General features: G+C 45.4%; 1 protein-coding gene across 1 annotated transcript; it reads left to right on the top strand.

Moving 5' to 3' along the window:
* Positions 1 to 101: 101 nt before the first annotated feature.
* Positions 102 to 22,369, top strand: Ccnk (cyclin K). The gene is made up of 12 exons (XM_069997606.1): positions 102 to 188; positions 418 to 512; positions 7,567 to 7,816; positions 8,516 to 8,597; positions 10,918 to 11,049; positions 14,091 to 14,196; positions 14,808 to 14,865; positions 15,657 to 15,826; positions 16,161 to 16,426; positions 16,976 to 17,009; positions 19,506 to 19,577; positions 21,045 to 22,369. The coding sequence occupies exons 3-12, from the start codon at positions 7,620 to 7,622 to the stop codon at positions 21,665 to 21,667; spliced, it is 1,740 nt and encodes a 579-aa protein (XP_069853707.1). The 5' UTR covers positions 102 to 188; positions 418 to 512; positions 7,567 to 7,619; the 3' UTR covers positions 21,668 to 22,369.
* The last annotated feature ends 41 nt before the right edge of the window (positions 22,370 to 22,410 follow it).

The following is a 22,410-nucleotide window of genomic DNA, read 5'->3' as shown; positions in this document are numbered from 1 at the left end:
CCCACCACCCAGGCGCCGTTCCGCTCGGATTCCGCTCAGCCATTGGGCGGATGGCTCGGGGGGCGACTGCTGCCGGCCGAACCGCTGCCAGCCCCAAGGACGCAATTGGCTGGATTTCACCCACGCCCGGACCCTGATTGGATAACAGATGCCTTTGGCCCCACCCCCGCCCCAAGTTCCGTTAACAGGTTCGGTTGCTCCCGACCTCCCTTTCGTGGGGGGGGGGGGGGCGGGGAAGGTGGGCGGAACCCTCGGCCTAGCCCCGGCCCCCAGCACGCAGCCGCCACAGGCCCGCGGGGCGGGAGGGGCGGAGTCCGGCGGGCTCGTTCCTTTTCTGGAAGCTCTACTTTCTTCTGATTGGTTGGCAGGGAGCCTGAAGCTCACCGCCCCCGCGGTCGCTTTTTTTGTCGTCACCAGACGCAGGGTGGTGACGGAAGTTCCCCGACATTCCGCATCCAAGATGGCCGCCGTCAGCAAGGAGAGTCGTCGCTGAGGGGCTCCTGAGGCGAGGGGTGAGTGACCGACGGAGGGCCTGCTGCCCCTCTCACGAACCTGGAGGTCTGATCAGGGTATGGACGACCACGGCCGTCGGCGGGCAGAGGCCGGCTCCCCGGATCCCACTCCCCTCCGCTAGCTCCGGATACACATTGAAGTTAGCGGGCGTCTCGGGGCTGCCGGGGTGCTCCGGGAGGATCAGAGGGGCCCGGCGCACCCCTGAGTCCGGCAGGTGGGAAGCAGGGAAGGGGGCTTACACCCCCGCCCAGCCTCCCTTCTCAGTCTGGTCGTGGAGGGTCTGTCCCGCTGTTGGTCGGGGGCGGGGGGGGGGGAGACGCGGGGAAGAGAGGTAATTCCCTACCCTGCGGTACCGGGGAGTCACAAGGGCGGGACTGCGGAGGAGGGAAAGGGACACCCTCACTACCCGCCGCTCCTGAGGGGTCGATCTGGCCTGCTACCTAAAGCATTGCTGTTTAGGAAGTTGAGGAGTAGGTCTAGAGGTTTATCTAAAAACGCTGGACCTGTCATCTGTGCAATGTACGCTCGGCAACGCACCCTAAACGTGTGCTGCTCGCCAATTAAACGGCTCCAGGTAAGGAACCTCTCCGTTACTTCCGGCTGGACTTTCCCGTTCCTAATGCAAACTTGTGAGGGCAGGGCGAGCGCCTTAGGTTTTGATGAATGATCTTGCTATGAAAGCGCAGGGCTTCCCATCCCCCACCACCTAGAACACGTTTCCGACGTCTCAACTGTGTTAGTATTGATAAACATTTTGCTTAAAATGGTTGGTATTACGAAGATGTTTCATTTGCTAAAGTATCTAGACTGTAACTAGTAATTACTTAAGACTTATTCTTCACAGGATGAATATTTATGTCTAGTTTTAGGGTTTTTCCCTCTTGACTCATTTTGATGTGATGTATTCTTCAAGTTTTCAGAGTATTATACTATTTGATTCTTGCACAAGTCACATGTAACATTTGAAAGTTACATGTAACATCACATATAACATTCTCATTGTTGATGAGGCTTTAATTTTTTTTTTTTTTTTTTTTTTGTCCTAGGGCTTTAACTCTGGGCCTGGGCACGGAGGCTTTAAATTTTTAAATACCATTTCTAAAATTGAAAATAGCTGGTCAGAGTCTTGACCTATAAAATGATCGAGTTCATTTTATGAGACAGTGTTTGAAAGCAATGAATTCATTAAGTGTATAAAAGAAAAAAGAATTTTATTGTTTTCTCTCAAGTTGGGTTTCCTTTTGTAACAAGTTTATTCCACTGGTGGCAAGTGGGAGACTGTTGTTGATTTTTATTTCCTCAGGATACTAAACATAATTGCTCTATCATAGTAGACAAAATAACTAAGTGTATATTAGGTAAGATGTATTTAGGTGGGTTTGTAGCCTTTCAAATTACTGAACCAAACATTCATCCTGAGGATTTAAGCTAAGTTCCCACCATAGAACTACACCACTAGTCCCAGTATCCTTAAAGGGTAATATAATAGGCAAAGACTGATGAAGTAAAAATTTACTAGGAATGGTTAAATGTACAAAAACTCAATTGTCCAGAGTTCCAGCCCCACTACCAAAAAAAAAAAAAACTCAGTTGTACTTGTTTGAGATGAGGAAGACTTGTCTTGAAGAAATGGTTCTAGCCAGGTGCTGGAGGGCTCACACATAATCATAGCTACTGAGGAAGCTGAGATCTGAGGACCACTGTTCAAAACCAGCCGGGGCAGAAAAGTCCTCCAGGAGACTCATCTCCAATAAACACTCAAAAACCCAAAATAGAGGGGCTGGGAAGGTGGCTCAGTGGTAGAGCGCTTGCCTTGCATGCCTGAGGCCCTCCGTTCAATTCCTCAGCACCACATAAGCAAAAAGAAAAAAAGCCAGAAGTGGCTCTGTGGCTCAAGTGGTAGAGTGCTAGCCTTGAGCTGAAGAGCTGAGGGACAGCGCCCAGGCCCAGAGTTCAGGCCCCACAACCGGATCCAAAAAAAAAATTTTTTAAAAACGGAAATAGAGCTGTGGCTCAAAGGGCTAGAGTGGTATCCTTGAGCAAAAGGGACCAGGGACAGGGCCTAGACCCTGAGTTCAACCCAACTAAAAATCTAAATAATAACAACCAAAAAATTGGTTCTAGTATATACTCTCTGTAGAAACAAAGTATCTATGTTGAGGAAGGGAATGTCTTATACTAAAGTAAGACAAACCATGGCTCTGTCATTTGCTAACTGTAGCAGGTTGTTTCATGTCTCTGTGGCTCCACTGGCTCCAAATTCTCCAAGGTAAATTGTGAGAATAAGAAAAAGTAGCTTGGCTGGGTACCCATGGCTCACCCTGTAATCCTAGCCACCCAGGAGACTGATACCTAAGGATTGTGGTTCAAAGCCAACCCAAGCAGAAAAGTCTGTGAGTCTCTTATCCCTTAATTAACCAGGGGGAAAAAAAAAAAAAAAAAACAGAAAGAAAGGGGAAGGGAAGAGAAAGATGGGAGAACAGGAAGAGTACAAAAATTATTTGAACTATCGATACTCAGCAATGCCATAGGCTGTTTTGTAAACTATGGTCTTATTAATGAAAGTGATTAAATGAAGTTTAGTAAGTAGCCAATTTGTACCATTATAAACAGGCACCATCTTTGTTGGATAAGAAAATTGTATAATGACTTTTACTACTTTTTAGTTTCACTGTTTTGTATAATCTAAATGTTGCAGATGCATTCCATCTTTGGTTATGTACAATATATATGCATTCCATCTTTGGTTATGTACAATTTTTTTTTTTTTTTTTTGGTCCGGTCGTGGGGCCTGAACTCTGGGCCAGGTCACTGTCCCTCAGCTCTTCAGCTCAAGGCTAGCGCTCTACCACTTGGGCCACAATGCCACTTCCGGCTTTTTTCTTTTTGCTTATGTGGTGCTGAGGAATCAAACCCAAGGCCTCATGCATGCAAGGCAAGCGCTCTACCACTGAGCCACCTTCCCAGCCCTGTACAATATATTTTAAATATATTGCTTGAAAGATATTGCTAAAATGCCTTGGTGTGCTGCTTATTTACAGAGCACTTGTCATTGAAGAATGCATAAATCAGTCATTTTCATAGTGACCACATAGCTACTGATAAGAACTTTTATAATTTAGGGTCTTACAAAGAAAAACTGAAAAGTAGTAAGGAATAGGGCTATAGAACTATTCCACAGTATACAAAATATAAGAAATTATTTTGAAATTATGAAATTGATACTTCGAGTGGAAACATTTAAGATTTCTTTGCACATCTTTTTCTCCTTGAAGTATGTCTCACAAAGGATGAGACAAGATCAGAAATATTTGAAGTGATTTGTTCTGTGACAATGTTGTCCATTTGGTATAATGGGTTTGTTTTATATCTTATTTATTAATGTGTTAAATATCCCGTAATTCAAAAGTCAGTTACAAAAGAATTCAGAACTTATCCTGGAGGTCTCCCAATGGCTACAATGAAGCAATTAGAGCAAAAAAATAAATAATAGTGTTTGATTATAATGCAAAGAATAAAATAAATACCCAAGCCTACATTAATAAAGGTAAACAAGAAAGAAGGAACAAACGTGTCAATAAAAACTTCACCAAAGCCAGGCACCAGTAGCTCATGCTTGTAATTCTAGCTACTCAAGAGGCTGAGATCTGAGAATCGAAGTTCAAAGCCACCCTGGGCAGGATTGTCCATGAGACTCTTATCTCCAAAACCCACCAGAAAACTGGAAGTGGTACTGTGGCTCAAGTGGTAGAGCACTAGCCTTGAACTGTAGAGCTGAAGGACAGCACCCAGGCCCAGATTTCAAGCCCCATGATGGCCCCCCTCCCAAAAAAAAAAAAGTTTGAGGCCAGTCCAACAAAAAGTTCACAAGAGCCATTTACTGGTGGCTCATGCCTAAGGATCTGGGCAGAAACGTATATAAGACTGTCTCCAGTTAATTAGCAAAACGCCTGATTGGAGTCATGGTTCAAGGGAAGAATGTCAACCATAAGTGAGAAAGCCAAGTGAAAGAGTTCAAGATGGCCCTGAGTTCCAGAACACACAAAAATACAAGACAACATCTCAATTAGTAGTTGTGGTTGCATGTGCAGTCTCAGCCAGAGGCTGAGATTGTAAAGCTCACCATTCCAGGCTAGCCTGGACAAGAAAAGTCGTGAGTGTAATTGTACTCCCTCTGTACATCACCTCTATAATAACAATAAATAAGCTTTTTTTTTAAGTTCATGAGACTCCCACAGAAAAGAGTGGAGATGGTGATGTGCACATATCAAGCCAGCTACAAAAGAAAGCATAAATAGGAAGGTTCAAGATCCAGGATGGTAGGTGCAAAAAGTGAGACCCTATACTAAAAATCACCAGGACATAAAGGGTTGGTGGCATGGCTCAAGTGGTAGTAGAATAGATGTTAGCTCTGGCTTCAAGCCCCAATAACTTCCAGAAAAGGGGGAAATAGGCACATGCTTGCCTCAAAGTCTTCAAAATATGAAAAACCAAGAAAGACTGGAAAACTGCTACTTATTAGAGAAGATAATACTAAGGAAAAAATTCATACCTAAATGCAATGTAAAAAAATGTCCTGAATTAGATCCTAGAACATAAAAGGCATTCTGGAAGAAGTTAAAATCCAATAGTTTATTTAATTAATGTTATACCAAAGTATATTTCTTAGTACTTTGTTTATGTAACGTGTTAACTTGGGAGTCTAAGTGAAGTGTAGATAAAAACTCTCCGTACTGTCTTTATAGCTCCTGTAAATCTACAGGAACCCTTTTAAAAGGGTTTCTAAACAGCAAACCAAAGCTACATAAAAGGGTAGACTTGGTGAAGTCCTCTTTCTGCGTCTGTTCTTCTCTGGTCTCTGTTGGTAAACACTTTTCTTATTATCAGAAGCAAGATGATAGCATTTCTTCTTCTTCTTTATTTATTTATTTATTTTGTTGGTCATGGGGCTTGAACTTTGGGCCTGAGCACTGTCCCTCAGCTCTTCAGCTCAAGGCGAGCACTCTACCACTTGAGCTACAGCGCCACTTGCGGTTTTCTGGTGGTTTATTGGAGATAAGAGTTTCACGGATGTTCCTGCCCGGGCTGGCTTTGAACCATGATCCTCAGATCTCAGCCTCCTGAGTAGCTAGGATTACAGGCGTGAGCCACTGGTGCCCAGCTATGATAGCATTTCTTTCCTGTCCTTTCTAGGTGTTCATATGCCATACATAATGTCTTATCCTTTGAAAATCTCAATCTTGATAGTAGGTACTTTGGTATGCTGTTGTATTCATTCATGTACTATATTTCATTCAGCTAGCTCCCCATTTGTAGGGAGGTGGGTTGTTTGTAGACTTGCCATTACAAATGATGATGTAGTGAATAACCTTTTGCTTATGTTGTTGCATGCTTCCAGAGAAGATTCCTTCCAGTAGGATTACTAGGTCAGAACACATACCTGTGGCATTTCATTGGATATTGCCAACTTACCCCTGTGACAATTGTACCATTTTGTATTCCTATCAGAAACATTAAACCACATGCTTTTCCCTGGCCCTATCAACTGTAAATTGTCAAACTTTTGGATTTTTGCCAGTGAAAAATGGTATCTCAGTCGGCTGTTTTCTAGAGCCCAATTTGTCAATTACACATAAAAATATAAATTACAAGCTCAAGTAGATTGCTTTTCTCCAGGTCCTTAATTCTTCCTATAGAGGGGTGGGGCTGCGATCAGATTCCCTTTAGACTTGTAAAGTGTAGGTGCGAGGAGGAGCAGAGCTCTGCTGTGTCACCTTTCTCACCAGAAAAAAAAAAAAAATCAAATGAACTGCTGCAGCTCTGGCCCAGATCCTGGCCCCAGAACTATCATTTTCTTGTTCACCAGGCTGACTTGGCCCTGGCTACCTCTTTGGGAACCCGTGTTTACAAGGGACATACAGGTTATAGTGGTCTCTGGAACAACTTTTGCTTTCTCTCAACTTGGGACTTTTAAAGGATATCTATATTCTGAATGAAAGAAAGGGAGAATAGAAAGCATGGGCCAGCCTGGTGCTGGTAGCTCACACCTGTAATCCTAACTACTCAGGAGACTAAGATCTGAGGATCCTTGTTCACATCCAGCTCAGGCAGGAAAGTCTGTGAGACTCTCCAGTTAACCATCAGAAAAGTGGAAGTGGCCTTGTGGCTCAAAGCAGTAGAGCACTAGCCTTAAACTCAGAGACAGTACCCAGACTCTGAGCTCAAGCCCCATGACCAACAAGAAAAAGAAAAGAAAGCATAGGCAATCTAAAGGGCTCCTTCTTCATGAACCACTTCCTTCCACTGTCTCCCACAATTGCTACATTCATATAACCAGTTTATATTGTGTTTGGGGACTTAGCCAGTGCTCATTAATCCAACCCCATTTTATTTTATTTATTTTATTTTCCTTTTGGTACCAGGATTGAATCCATGGTCTCACATGCTAGGCAAACCCCCTTCCCATGAGCTATGACCCCCGTCTTCCTAAGTGAATCTGGTACACTATTAAAGGAAATGCTGACTATGTGCCTAGAGGGAAAGGATGGATAATTTAGCAGTGTTAATCTTTGTAGAGGGTTAAGACAGCCCCAAGTTTTACTGAAAACATGGAATCTACACCAGGGTAAGACTGATAAAGACAGAAATGGAGTAACATGGACTTGTTACTTCTTAAATTTTGTTTTAATCCTTTAGACTCAATATGGGGAGGAAATGCTATCTTTCTTAGTTATCATAAAATGAGGGATTTACTCATACTAGAATCGCCTAGGGGATGTGTTGAATTGGGTTTGGAGTTAGCTTGAATGTTTTTGATTTTGATACATCTTCTCACTTGAATTTATAATCCTCCTAGCCTTAGCCTCCAGAGTGCTGGGTCTACAGGATGGGTCATCATTATGCTTGGCATTGCCTGGGCTTTGAACTGCCAATCACTAGCAGTGGGGGAATTTTGATCCATCATCAGTTATGTTCTGCAATAATCTGATGCTTGTAATTGTAAGGATACTTACTGTCTCTTTCTAACTTCATGTCTTTTTCTCTTTCTCTTAGGATTCCTACCATTTTCAGAGAAGCTTTTAGAAAGAACAAGCCTAATTCAATAAATGAAGGAGAACAAAGAAAATTCCAGCCCTTCAGTAACGTCAGCAAACCTGGACCACACCAAACCATGTTGGTACTGGGATAAGAAGGACTTGGCTCATACGCCCTCACAGCTTGAAGGACTCGATCCAGCCACAGAGGCCCGGTACCGCCGCGAGGGGGCTCGGTTCATCTTCGATGTGGGCACACGGTTGGGACTGTATCCTGTTCTGCGGTGCAGTTTGTAGTGCATAGCCTCTCCCCTCACTCAGTACTCATATTTATCTAAATCTAGAGTTCGATACCATAGACAAATACACTGTCATTTGTCTGTATTTGGACAAGTCTTAGTTTTAGTGTTTAAATATTCTGGTTGTCTGCGGGGTGTCTGTGGCTCATGCCTATAATCCTGACTGTTCCTGAAACTGAGATCTAAGGATCATGGTATGAAGCCAGCTCAGACAGGAAAATCTGTGAGACTCTTATCTCCACTAAACCACAGCAGAAAAGTGGGAAATGGAACTGTGGCTCAAAGTAGTAGAGCTCTAGCCTTGAGCAAAAGAAGCTCAGCGACAAAGCCCAGGCTCTGGGTTTCCAAGGGGGTTTTCTGTTTCTAGTTTAATTTAAAAGTGTAGACTCAGTGCCTGAGCAGGTTGAGCAAGTAGCCACCTGAGAAGAAAGCAAGCACTCATTAAGATCACTGCTGAAAGATACTCAAGGCTTACTACATGCATAAATCTTCAAAGTGCTCATTTTTGTATCAGAATTTTAGCACCCTGAGATTTTCATCTGCCTGCTTTGCCACTGTTTACTTTGATACTGTTTACTTAAACTTGGTTTTGTTGTTTTTCTCTTCTTTGGTTAACAAAGAGCATAATACATAGATGTTACTGGCTAAAGTCCTTAACTAGAACAACAGCCACTATGACACTCTAGCAACTGGAATAATTTATTTTCATCGCTTCTATATGTTTCATTCCTTCAAGCAATTCCCAAGATATGTAAGTATATTCAAATTATAGTGTAACTATCACATTATTGTTTCTGTGTAGGAAATAATAGCATAGACTGATTTTCATATTTATTTTAATCATATCTTCCACAAACAACTTGTTTTGATGTGGTACATGATCTACACAAACAAAATCAAGTTTGAATACTATTTTTGGTTTGCTTTTGGGCTGACCCTAGGGCTTGAATTCAGGGCCTGGGCATTGTCCCAGAGTTTTTTTTGTTCAAGGCTAGCATTCTACCACTTGAGCCACAGCTCCACTTCTGGCTTTTTGTTTTGGTAGTTTATTGGAGAGAAGAATCTTGGGGATGGTAGAGTGCTTGCCTCGATTCCTCAGTACCACATACACAGAAAAAGCTGGAAGTAGCACTGTGGCTCAAGTGGTAGAGTGCTAGCCTTGAGCAAAAGAAGCTCAGAACAGTACCCAGGCCTAGAGTTCAAGCCCCAGGACTGGCAAAAAAAAAAAAAAAAAAGGATCTCAGGGAGTTTCTTGCCTGAGCTGGCTTTGGAGCTTAATCCTCAGATCTCAGCCTCCTGAGTAGCTAAGATTACAGTGTGACCCACCAGGGCCCAGCTTGAACATTGCTTTTTTCCAATTAATCTTGTTCAAATCTTTTTTATTTAGGTCAAAATGGGCAACAATAATATTGTACTTGTATGAAAATTTACTTTCAGGGGCTGGGAATATGGCTTAGTGGTAGGGTTCTTGGTTAGCAGCATAAAGCCCTGGGTTCGATTCCTCAGTACCACATAAACAGAAAAAGCCAGAAGTGGCCCTGTGTCTCAAGCAGTAGAGTGCTAGTCTTGAGCCAAAGAAGCTCAGGGACAGTGCACAGGCCCTGAGCTCTAGCCCCAGGACTGGCAGAGAAAAAGAAGAAAATTTAATGTCGTCTTTCCCAAGATAAATGTAGGCTTAAGACCATAGGAGAGGTATAAACAGACTGAGGCCTTCGTCAGGAAGAAGGCTGTTGGTACATAAGAGGATGTGACAGCAATTAGCCGAATCTTGAACATATAGAAGGCTGAGATGGGCTACGGCCACAGTCCTACAGAAATCTAGCAGATGCAGGGCATACATGCAGTACATTGACAGTCCTGCTCAGGGTTTTTTGGGGGTGTTGGAGGACGCTAGGGTTTGAATTCACTCAGGGCTTGGGTGCTGTCGCTGTCCTGCACAAGGCCAGTGCTCTACCACTGAGCACAGTGCCACTTACCTCGGGTAGATTATTGGAAATGAGTCTCACAGACTTTCCTACCTGGGCTGGCTTTGAACTGGTATCCTCAGATCTCAGCCTTTTGAGTAGCTAGAATTACAGGCATGAGCCACTGACGCCCAGCCTGTCCAAGGCTTCTTTCCCCCATTTTTTCTGGTTTTTAGTTAAATTTGTATGCTTGTCTTCCTCACTGCCTTATGAAATTCTTGAGAAGACCATCAGAATCAGCTTTATGCCCTGGCATAGTGCCTGACTTCTAGAGTAATCAGAAGCACATGAAGAAAGGAGAATTGGAGGGGCCAGGAGATGCCAAAGAGCAGTTCAGACCCCAGTGTTTCTGGGACAGCACCTACCTGATGGTGTCTTATTCCATTCAACTGGGCAATTTTATAAACAACAGAAACTTACTCCGCTCAGTTCTGGAAGCTGGAAATTCCAAGATGGAGGAGCTGGCAAACCCCATGTCTGGTGAGGGTATGTTCCTCATAGCACCTCCTGCTACATTTTCCAATGGTTATGGGAGAAACAGCCCATACAGGCCTCTCATAAGAGCAGAAAGCTTGTGCCACAACACCTTTAAGAACTGCTATGACTTTTCTTTTTAGCAATTTTCTTAAGAAAATTGACACACAAATACTGGTAATGAAACCTAGAGCTTCACATACATTAGGCAAGTGTTCTGTGTCTAAGGAAAATAAATCCTAAATAACTTATAAAGATTTATTTTTTCAAGGTCCTAAAATGTTCTTCAACCTTTAATAGTATCAAAATATTTGTGGGTGAGAAGGTAGGAAAATGAGATGGACTGGCTTATTGTGAAGGTCAAAAGTCCTTGTGTCAGCCAGGTGCTGGTGGCTCACACTTGTAATCCTAGCTACTCAGGAGGCCAAGATCTAGGTTCAAGGTTCAAAGCCAGCCCAGGTGGGAAAGTCTGTGAGGCTCTTACCTCCCATTAACTTCTAAAAAGCCAGACATGGAAGTATGGCTCCAGGTGGTAGATGCTAGCCTTGAGCAACAAAGCTCATGGACAACCCTTGTGTATATTCCTATGTGATGTTTACTAACAAGCATCAAGAGTTTTTGTCTCTCTTTTAGGTAACGGGAGCTTGTTGTCTGTTTCTGGCTGGGAAAGTAGAAGAAACACCAAAAAAATGTAAAGATATCATCAAAACAGCTCGGAGTTTATTGAATGATGTACAGTTTGGCCAGTTTGGAGATGACCCAAAGGTAAGAACTTTATCTGCCTGCCTTCACATTGTGCTTCTCGGCGATGGCATAATGATACAGGTCTTTGTGTTGACAATTGCTGTTGGCTCCTGTATCTCCCAATCCCTTGAGCATCTAAGAGGGCCTTATATAAAAGGTAGACCTTGCCTTGTAAAATAGAAGGAAAGGCCAGGTGCTGTGATTAAATAGGAGAGCACCAAACTTGAGTGAAAATGCTAAGGGAGAATTATCTGGCCCTGAGTTCAAGCCCCAGTATTGGCGCACACTCACATACACATAAATGGAGGTTTGCTTGTTTCTCGTATGACCTATCAGGAGAAGTGAGTACTTATATTCTCAGTTTGACTACTATACTGTAGAGACATATTGTACTTCAAGCTTAACCACAGAGGAGATGATCCTTATGGCTAATGAGCTAGGGTCAAAGATAGTAGATTTAGACCACTACCAGGCAAGGATCTAATACAGCAGCTGTGTTTGTGTATATCCTAGGATACCTTGGAGAGGCTGCTCTTTTACAAATTCAGCCTTTACCTACTTGTATTACCAAATCAGTAAAGCAGTGCCCTAAGCACAGCACAATAAAGTTCTGTAGCTTCAGTGCTCTAGAAATTAGGAATGGGGATTTGTGACACTAACATGACCTGAGTGAGTAGTGGGGCTTTTTTGCTCTCCTGTCTACCGTGTGCAACCTCCCAGGTGTGATGGGGAGTAGGGACTGAAGGAGAGTACCCTGCATTTGAGAACTGAGAAGACAGAAAGGCAGTTAGTTACTTGAGGAAGGCAGTGAGTAGCATGGTGCTAATTAGCTTTACTTTAGCTGAGTAATTTTTCCAGTGATACTAATTTCAGTTGTCTTTGGCAAATATGTCTCAGCCATGATATGAAGCACTATGACAAAATAGTCAAAGCACACATGATTTTTGCTGTTGTGAATCTTACAGTTGAGTGTCAGAATAGACTTTAATCAACTAATCATATAACTCTTCAATCATGAGGTACGGAAAGTGCTATGAAATGCTGTCTGCCCAGAGACCCACACAAGTAGAGGGCTGAGAAAAGCTGCCCTGAGGAAGGCTGCTTTCAGACCTATAATTACCCATTAATGGAGTGCTTAGAACACTGAGGACGGGCAAACCTGGAGCTGTCCTGTAGCACTAGAGGAGCCGCAGCCTGGAAGCCTGTGGCACACTTGGTAAAAAAACTGTTTCTAGGGGCTGGGAAGGTGGCTCAGTGGTAGAGCGCTTGCCTTGCATGCCTGAGGCCCTAGGTTCGATTCCTCAGCACCACAAAAGCAAAAAGAAAAAAGCCGGAAGTGGTGCTGTGGCTCAAGTGGTAGAGTGCTAGCCTTGAGCTGAAGAGCTGAGGGACAGCGCCCAGGCCCAGAGTTCAGGCCCCACGACCGGACCCAAAAAAAAAACTGTTTCTAAATTTAAAGGAAATGTTCAGCTTCTGAGAAACCAAGTGTTGACAAAACAAGAAAAAAAACGTTCAGGATTTTTTATGCTATGCAGAAGTTTCAAGAAATTTTAACAAGCTTTTATGAGAGAATATCCCAATTAACCACCAGTGGAGCTGGGGCTCACGTGGTAGAGTGCTAGCCTTGAGTGAAAAAGCTCAGGGACAGCACCCAGGCCCTGAGTACAAGCTCCAGGAATTACCCCACCCCCATCCCACAGAAACAGAATGAAAAGCTCAGCCAGGAGCTGGTAGCTCATGCCTGTAATCCTAGCTACTCAGGAGGCTGAGATCTGAGGATCGCGGTTCAAAGCCAGCCCGGGCAGGAGAGACCGTGAGACTCCTATCTCCAATAAACCAACAGAAAACCGGAAGTGGCGCTGTAGCTCAAGTGGTAGAGCGCTTGCCTTGAGCTGAAGAGCTGAGGGACAGCGCCCAGGCCCAGAGTTCAAGTCCCACCACCGACCAAAAAAAAAAAAAAAATAGACTGGAGCTCTCTCAAATCCCTTTGATTGTGATGCAGGTATAGAAAAGTAAATCCATGAACAGAAAAAAATTTTATATATGTCCAAATGCATGCATGCACACATAATTTAGGATACAATTTAGGTAGCATTTTAAGTAGAATTTTTTCTAAAAATGATAGTGTGTACAGTAAATGGTGATGTGATGTGGCTTATTTCAGATAACTGAACGATTTAAACATAGAAATAATACACTCCGAATTGAGACTTAACACCATGTGCCTATATATACATATACATGTGTGCACACACCAGTACATCTTAGTTATTGTGAAGCTGCTTGTCACCTCTTCCCACTTGAAGTTGCCAGTGAATACTTCCCACCCCACCCCACCCCCATTTGTGGGGCTTGAATTCTGGGCCTAGGCGCTGTCCCTCAGCTCTTTAGCTCAAGGCTAGCGCTCTACCACTTGAGCCACAATGCCACTTCTGGTGGCTCAGTGGTAGAGTGCTTGCCTCGCATGCATGAGGCCCTGGGTTTGATTTCTCAGCACCACATAAGCAGAAAAAGCTGGAAGTGGTGCGGTAGCTCAAGTAGTAGAGTGCTAGCCTTGAGCTGAAGAGCTGAGGGACAGCGCCCAGGCCGAGAATTCAGGCCCCACAACCAACTCCCCCCCCCCAAAAAAAAACAAAAAATGTGGTTAAATTTTCCATAAAGGAGAGGTTTGTTTTGTTAAGGGTGACGCCCATGATATAAGAGTCTCACAGACTTTCCTGCCCAGGCTGTCTTCAAACCAAGATCCTCAGATCTCAGCCTCCCCAGCAGCTAAGAATACAGGCGTGAGCCACCAGCACAGCATCCAACATAATAACATTTCTGCAAGTATTTTGTTTCCATCATTTTTCCAGTTAAACCTGTTACTGGTTTATCTTGCTATTCTTGAGTTATTTTCAGAACCGAGCACTCTCTCTAACCATACTAAAAGCGTGAGTGAAGAGGAAAAAAGGAACAAAGAACGAAGGTTCCAAAAATATTACTTGAAGGGAAAAACAGATGGGAAATATTCACTGTGGGAGACCTGTGATTATAATTACTACCCCAATGTGTGTTACTTGCAGGAAGAAGTAATGGTTCTGGAAAGAATCCTACTGCAGACCATTAAGTTTGATTTACAGGTAGAGCATCCATACCAGTTCCTCCTCAAATATGCAAAACAACTCAAAGGTAAGAATAGGAAAGGGTTTTGGTTTGATTGGTCCTGTTTGTTGTTTGTTGGATTTTTTTGCAGAACTGAAGGCATGGAACCCAGAACTTTGGCAGATGCCAGACCAGGGCTTTTCCACTGAGCTGCATCCCCAGCTCTCAAGACTAAGATGGTTTTTTAAAGACCTTTGTCATTCTGAAACCAAGTCTTTGTAATTCAATAATATTCAGATTATGCTTGTCAAAGAGGAAAACAGAAAGTTTCATGCATGAAATACTCAGGCCAGGCAGTAGAGGAGCTTTTAGTGCTGTTTCCTTTCATGTATAAACAAGTTCTGCCATGCAGTTGCAGGTGAAAGGAGGCAGGAAAATGAGTCAGAATTTTTTAAATAGACTAATAAAATTAGCCTTGGAGCCATGTTTCCCATAAATGGTAGTTCCCTTGGGTCATATGGAGAAGACCGAGCGGGAGGACAAGGCCTCCACGTCATTTGTTCTCATTTTCCAGATGTGAGCTCTATACTGTCCAGGCACACATTAGATTTTAAGTAAAAAATGCTTGCCTTTTGTGAATTCCTTCCTCCCCTACTCCTATTAATTTACTTTTTTTTTTTTTTTTTTTGCCTTTCTAGGTGATAAAAACAAAATTCAAAAGCTGGTTCAAATGGCATGGACATTTGTAAATGACAGGTACATGTAGTCAAATGTCGATTATATTATAGTGTTTTTAATTAGGCAGAGATCATGTGGATCATTTAATTCAATCTCCTCATTTTGATGAGGACACTAATTTTCCCTGGATGAAAAGCCAGGTAATGGTTCCTCTTTCATTTATAGTATGTAAGCCTGCTTGTAAGTTCAATAAACAGACCTTGATCAGAACAAAAAAAAAAAGAAAAGCCAGGTAATGGCAGAACTAGGGCTAAAGTCCCGATTGTCTGCTCCCCTCAGAGGGGTATCTTTCTGCCCTGCCCTGTCACAGCATTTGTGAGAGGCTGAAATTCTATCACCAGTTTGAAAGTTAAGGCATAAGACTGTGGACATTTGACTGCTTGGTGTTCATGCAGTATCTTGTAAGGTTTCAGAGTTGTGATGTTCTTCAGAATGTCAGAGACTAGAGTTTCCAACTACCCCATCCCACTGCTGGCCAAGAAGCTTCTCTTGAGTTTGACTTACAGAACATTTGAACAAACCATACAATTGCATTTGAAGACTAGTTCAGTGCCTAAAGTTTCAACAGGAAACATACAAGCCATTTATTTCCATTTGTGCTTAATAGTGCAGCAGCTCTTAAAGAACAAATTTGTAGCTGCGATCAAAGTAAGTCCTAAAGACTTACTTTCTTGTAATTCTTCAGTGGGGTTTGAACAAGCAAATTGGCATGTAGGTAGATACGGCATTAATCTCTATGCTTTGATTTTAATCATTAATGTCAGGTCACATCATTCAAAAAGTCTTTCTCTTTTTCCTTGTTGAGCTAGTCTGTGCACCACCTTGTCGCTGCAGTGGGAACCGGAGATCATAGCAGTAGCAGTGATGTATCTTGCAGGACGATTGTGTAAATTTGAAATACAAGAATGGACCTCCAAACCCATGTACAGGAGATGGTGGGAGCAGTTTGTTCAAGATGTCCCTGTCGATGTTTTGGAAGGTATCATGCAAGAGTGTTCCATGTTGAGATTATTCTTCCCTGCAACTCTTCAGTCATAAGAGTGCATTTTCTCTAGTTATATATGTGTGATTTTTCAGAAGCATCTTTAATTAGATCTTCTAATATAATTTTTAGTATAATTTTTGCTCATCTAAGCATGTAGTTTTAGTGAACTAAAACTAAGTTTTGTGCATGGCAAAGATAGAGTCCATTGCAAAAGTGATCCCTATCATTAGTCCTGGAGGAGATCAGATCTGACTGGTATTGGTGTTTGTAGGTAAAATTTGGTTTAAGGTGACAATTGATGGTAAATGTAATTGTTGCTGTCATCTAGACATCTGCCACCAGATCCTGGACCTTTACTCGCAAGGGAAACAACAGATGCCTCATCACACCCCCCATCAGCTCCAGCAGCCCCCCTCTCTTCAGCCTACACCGCAAGTGCCACCAGTGCAACAGTCACAGCCGTCTCAAGGCTCCGAGCCAGCCCCAGCCCCGCAGAAAGACTCCCAGCAGTCAGCACCACAGCAGCAAGCAGCCCAGCAGCCCAAGAAGCCGTCCCCACAGCCTAGTCCTCCCCGGCAGGCCAAGCGCGCTGTGGTGAGTGGGCCTTCCAGTGGCAGCCCACACCGTGAGTGTTGTTCCAGTTTCTGAGGGATCACATGAACACAAAACACAGTAAACCCACCCATCCCTAACTCAGACTGCAGCTTTTGAGAGCTGCTTCAAAACCTTTTGGCATGTACTTCCATGGTTCAGTTCTTAGTTATTTGTGAAGTTTCTAGTTATAGAGTACAAATCTTCTTTTCCTGGTTATAGCACCCAGAGCGCTGCAGGAAGCTGTTTACTGTTATGGATCCCCAAAGACAGCTGGCTAGGACAAATACACAGGCATCAAATCCCAGGACCAAATGTGTCAACAGCCTAAAACTGAGTAGTGCAGAAGGGTCGTCAATCTACTTGACTTGAAAAAGGGAGGAGAAAGAGAGTAGAAGTGACCTGCTGGGCGCATAGTGTGCCTTGCAGGTTCAGCTCACAAATAATTTGAGCCTGAGGCTGTACTCTGCCCTGATTCTATTAGTGCCTAGGTATTTTTCCTCACCAAAACTCTTTATCTGTTGTATAATTGTATAATTTCTTTTGCAACAGGTTGTTTCTCCCAAAGAAGAGAACAAAGCAGCAGGTAAGTTCTAAATTTTATGTCAGTGCAAAACTTTACTTTCATTTAAGTTCTTAGTCAACACCGTGTGTGTCCTTTCAGATAGATGAAGGTTATAACAGAATTTTTGTCTGCCAGAGACATTATCTTCCCTGCTGAACACAGACCATAATTTAGTTTGTGCTTTGACAAAAGATACCAATACAGGCAACATTGCTGGCAGTAAAAATATGTTCAGTAACCTGTAAATGTGGAGTTGGTTTTTTTTGTTTAAGAGGTGAGTAGAAGTCGGGCACCAGTGGCTTATACCTGTAGTCCTGGCTACTCAGAAGGCTGAGATCTGAGGATTGCAGTTTGAAGCTAGTTCGGGCAGGAAAGTCCATGAGAGTCTTACTTCAATGAACTTCCAAAATAGAAGTGGAGCTGTGGCTCAAGAGGTAGAACTGGCCGTGAGCAAAAAAGGTCAGGGACAGCTCCCAGATCCTGATTTCAAGCCCCAGGACCAGCACAAAAAAAGGCAGGGAAGGAAGGGTGTTTGAGTGGAGACCATCACACCAAACCAGCGTAAAGGACCAGGGCCAGGGCAGTGCCTGTCCTCAACACAGCGGGCCATCAAAGGGACGGGCTGTGTTTCCAAAGTACATTCTCAGTGCATCTTACCTCCCACTACCATGGAAGCTGGGCCTCTTCAGCCACCAAGGGATTTTCATATTTATAAAGTCTTAAGTTGATTATTTTGCTTCTATGTAAAAAAGAAGCAAAGTCTTCAGGATTCCAGAGCAAAAAAAAACTGGCATAAACTCCTGGCCCTGTACTGTCAGTCAACTTTCTTGCTGATGATTGGTAGTCTTTATCACTTGAGCCACGCCTCTGCCCCCAACTGTGTGCTCGCTATTTGAAGATCAGAGACTCATAAATTTGTTTACCTGAGGTTCCAGCTGGCTCTGAACCTCAGTCCTCAAATCTCAGCCTCCTGAGTAGCTAGGATTGTGAGCCTCTGGCGCCCAGCTTGTACAGACCCCTTGAAAGGCACAGACCATGTTTACTCACTGTTATTTCTTGACTCTAACGAGTTACTCATAAAACAATTAGGAGATCTTCAAGGTCTAAAGCTGTATGTTTCTTGACATCTTGGGAGAATGATAAGTTCTAGTTCCGTACTGACAGACATGAAGTATAAGACGCTATATGTGGGCGGTGCCACGTGGATATGCAGTGGATGCAAGCTGACCAGGCTTGGTGAGAGGAAAGCCTGGGGGTAACCTTGGAGGAGGACTTGCCTTTGAGCCCCCAGAGCACTTAGAAGGAAGGACTTCAGTGAGCAAAGGAATTGAGAGGTGGGGGAAGTACGTTATTGCATTGTGAAGAGTTGAAAGAAAATCACTTTTCATCAGATTCAAAGTAAGTTTTCAGTCCCACATTGGGACTTGATCCCAAAGGTCTCTGGATGAATATGGAGTTTGCAAGAGTCATTGGGAGCCTTTGAAGATTTTTTTTGAGCAGAGCGATGACAAAGTCAGTTCATTTAAGATCCAGTTCCTGACAGCGGTAAGGGCAAATGATTGGAAATGGAGAAACAACTTGTAAGCACCTAAGTGGGATTTGGTGGGACAGGCCTTGGGACCAGGAGGAGAGGGCCCAGGGGGCAGTGTGGGCGCGGGAAACTCCGCTGTGCTGTGCGCTACACACCACCAGCCACTGGGGGGCGTGAACACTCAAAATGTGGCCAGCTCAGGTTGTCACACCCCGTTGGCAAAAATACATACCAGACTTTCAAGGGCTTGTACGGAAATAGACTATATGGGCTGGGAGTGGGGCTTCATGGTATAGTGCTTGTCTAGAATGCACAAGGCTAACACTCTGCCACTTGTGGCTTTTTCTGAGTAGTTTACTGGACATAAGAGTCTCATGAACTTTCCTGCCTGGACTGGCTTTGAACTACTATCCTCAGATCTCAGCCTTCTGAGTAGCTAGGATTACAGGCATGAGGCATGGACACCTAGCTCTGCCTTCTTAAACTGAAGAGTTTGCACTTCTTATAGCCTGTTTTGGAGACCTGGCATTTCTGTAATTGGGGCTGGTGCAGCCACCAGTGATTTAAAGGGTCATACTCTCCCTCCAGCTGAGAGCCTACCTCCAGATCTCCACTGTCCCCACTTCCTAGGCTCCTGCTGGAATTTGGTGTTTCAGAGCTGGAAAGTGAGCTTCAAATAGATAAGTGAGAATTAGAAGGCAGAGTCTTGCCTGGTGAGTGCCCAGGGCCACTCCTGTGTTTTCTGAGATGGCACTCTGGGGCTGTGGGGCCCTTTGATTTGGGGGAGGGAGGTACTTGAGTCGTGTTGCTACTTAGAGAAGATGATAACCTCACAGCAGTTTAGCTGACTCCTTCTAACTCTCTTAAAGCTTTGGTCAGTCCAGCCTTTTTCTCCCAAAGAAACCTCGGATCACACCTTCTTTCTCTTTATGATTTGTTTCCATGAAGAGGTAAGAGTAGCTTTTTAATCCACTCTTTCTTTGTAGAACCACCACCACCTAAAATCCCCAAGCTTGAGACCACTCACCCGCCATTGCCTCCAGCCCACCCTCCTCCAGGTAAGTATGGTGGGGGGTGGGGGGAGCAGCTTGCGGCCAGGGGCACCTGTAGAAGGGCGGGGTGGGGCTAGACTTGGAAAGGTGGCTACAGGCTAGGAGCTTTCACAAACTAGAGCTCTGGTGGACGCTACAAACCAGCCTCGCGTCCAGAAGTGCTGAACTAGCAGCACCAATAAACCAAATCCTGCCAGCTGAGTGACTGTTCAGAGGCGCACTGGACACAAGATTTAAGACAGCCAAGCTCTCAGCGGTGCAGTTAGCTGGGAGACTTCCCAGGCGCTGCTTGTGTCCCAGCCCCCTGTGGGCCTCCTGCAGCCCACTGCACTGACTAGGAGTTAGCTGGCGCTCATAGTTGGCTGTGTCTGTGGAGCTGCCTGCTGTAGCCAGTGGGTTACTAGGTCACTTTCTCTCTGCATCCATTTGTGGTATCATGGGGGGCCACGGACCTCGTGTGCTCCGTGGCTAGAATCCCACAGCACCTCAGGGTATACCCCAAAGTTCCCAGAGACCACTGGGAGTTATCTGTGCAGAGGGAATAGAGGTGGACGAGGAACAGGTGGCGCTGTGAGAGGTGCATGTGGTTCCTATAAGGACAGGATGACAAGAAGAAATGGGGGCCGTGTGTGGCAGGCAGGTGTCAGGACAGGAGTGCCGCGTGGCCTGCGGTGCAGGCAAAGGACAAGGGCAGGCGCCCTGCGGCACCCAGCGCTGCGGGAACTGGGTTCTCAAAGGAGATGAGCACGCTTGTGACTCGGGTGGCCATGGAGTGACACTTTATGTAATCTCCTCAGCCAGCTTCTAGAATCAAAGGGCACAGCTTTCTCTGCACCTTAAGTAGATTCATTACCGGGGTTTCTGACCTCCTGCCTTAGGAGAGGAGGGACCAACATGTCTGCCAACAGCAGATTCACGTGTCACTCTTGCCACACTGCCTGGCGGGTTCCTCCACCACACAGTGTGCTTCTGCAGTTGGACACTGCAGAGCTAGGAACTCTGTGGCCTTGGCTTTCCATTTGGTGTCTGCCCCTGTGATCCTCCCCTCCAGCTGACATCCGTGGATAGGGGTCCTGGTGTCATTTTCCAAGGATCTCTGATTAAGGATCACGAGCTAAAACCTGTTATGCCGCCTCTCCACTTGACCAACGCTCAAGCTTCCAGCTGGTGCTGCAGACAGGACTGTGATACGCCCTGGGCTCTGGGGACAGAGACAGGCCTGCCACCGTGCTATGCTAAGAGGAGGGGACTAAACCAAGGTTGTCTGAGCCTGGTGTCCCCAGGTGTGGGGGCACAGAGCCCGGGGTATTGGCTACAGGTGGAGGGCCGGGGTGACGGATGAGGTGACACTGGGACACTCGCCTGCGGGTGGGGCGGGTGCTGACAGAGCTTCCTGACAGAAGCGTCCCGTCCTCTGCTGTGCAGAGCCGCCGGGGCCCTCAGGCCAGACACCAACTGGTCTCTCTCTTGCAGACCGGAAGCCTCCCCTTGCCGCTGCCTTAGGCGAGGCCGAGCCACCAGGCCCAGTGGATGCCAGTGACCTTCCCAAAGTGCAGATCCCTCCTCCGGCCCACCCGGCCCCTGTGCACCAGCCACCACCGCTGCCACACCGGCCCCCGCCCCCACCTCCCTCCAGCTACATGACCGGCATGTCCACCACCAGCTCCTACATGTCCGGCGAGGGCTACCAGAGCCTGCAGTCCATGATGAAAACGGAGGGCCCCTCCTACGGTGCCCTGCCCCCAGCCTACGGCCCACCCGCGCACCTCCCCTACCATCCCCATGTCTATCCTCCTAACCCTCCCCCACCACCTGTGCCCCCCCCTCCTGCTTCCTTCCCCCCACCCACCATTCCCCCTCCTACTCCAGGTTACCCGCCTCCACCCACCTACAACCCCAACTTCCCACCTCCACCCCCACGCCTGCCCCCCACCCATGCGGTCCCACCCCACCCTCCTCCAGGCTTGGGTCTACCACCGGCTAGCTACCCACCTCCTGCTGTCCCCCCTGGAGGACAGCCACCAGTGCCCCCGCCCATCCCCCCTCCGGGCATGCCACCCGTGGCGGGGCTGGGACGCGCAGCCTGGATGAGATAACCTGACGCCTCTTTTCCCTTGGTTGGTTTTTGGTTTTTTTTTTTTTTTTACCAATTTTTTTCTAATCAACTTGAGTAGTTTAAGTGGGTAAGCAGCAGGGTACCTTGGATAATCTAGACAACTGCAGTGTGGCAGGAAGGGGTGAAATCGGGGAGGTCCTTCCTCACACCGGGAGGGAGGGGACAGCGGCTCCGGGGTGGCCCCCGCAGCACCTCGCGGCCTCACGCACGTGGTTTAAGCTGATGTGGCCTAAGAGTCCTGCGCTGGGTTCCTTTATACTAGTGAAATGTTGGCCGGCCACATTGGCTCAATAAATAGCTTCCCTAGGGAGTGAATTTCCTTCTAGAAATCAGTGCCTATTTTTCCTGGAAACCATTTTCAGTAGTCCACCTCCATTCAAAGTCAAGCTGTTGTCCTCTCGTTCAGTGACGTCTGCCCATGACGGCTTTGCAGGTATCCGTGTCCTCTGTCCTGAGATTCTCTTGAAGGGGTGGCCTTGTGGGGTGGCTGGTCTCTTTTTCCTCCAGGGAGATGGGGAGAGGTGTACTTGGAAAGTAATGTATGTTTACATCTATTTGCAAATTCCTGTACATAAAGATATATTTTTTAAGTGTGAACATTATCAGCATACTGTGAATTCCATCTTGGTTAAAAATGAGACTCCTTCAGTCCGTTATCCAAATAAAATCAGTTCTGAATCGAGCCCTTGTTTGTTCCAGCCGAGAAGCTGGGCTTCAGCCTCC

This window comes from Dipodomys merriami, unplaced genomic scaffold (genome assembly GCF_024711535.1).
Source record: "Dipodomys merriami isolate MVZ:Mamm:240054 unplaced genomic scaffold, mDipMer1.0.p SCAF_50, whole genome shotgun sequence".
Taxonomy (NCBI): domain Eukaryota; kingdom Metazoa; phylum Chordata; class Mammalia; order Rodentia; family Heteromyidae; genus Dipodomys; species Dipodomys merriami.
Note: the sequence above shows the minus strand (reverse complement) of the source record. Positions and strands in the feature narration are given on the sequence as shown.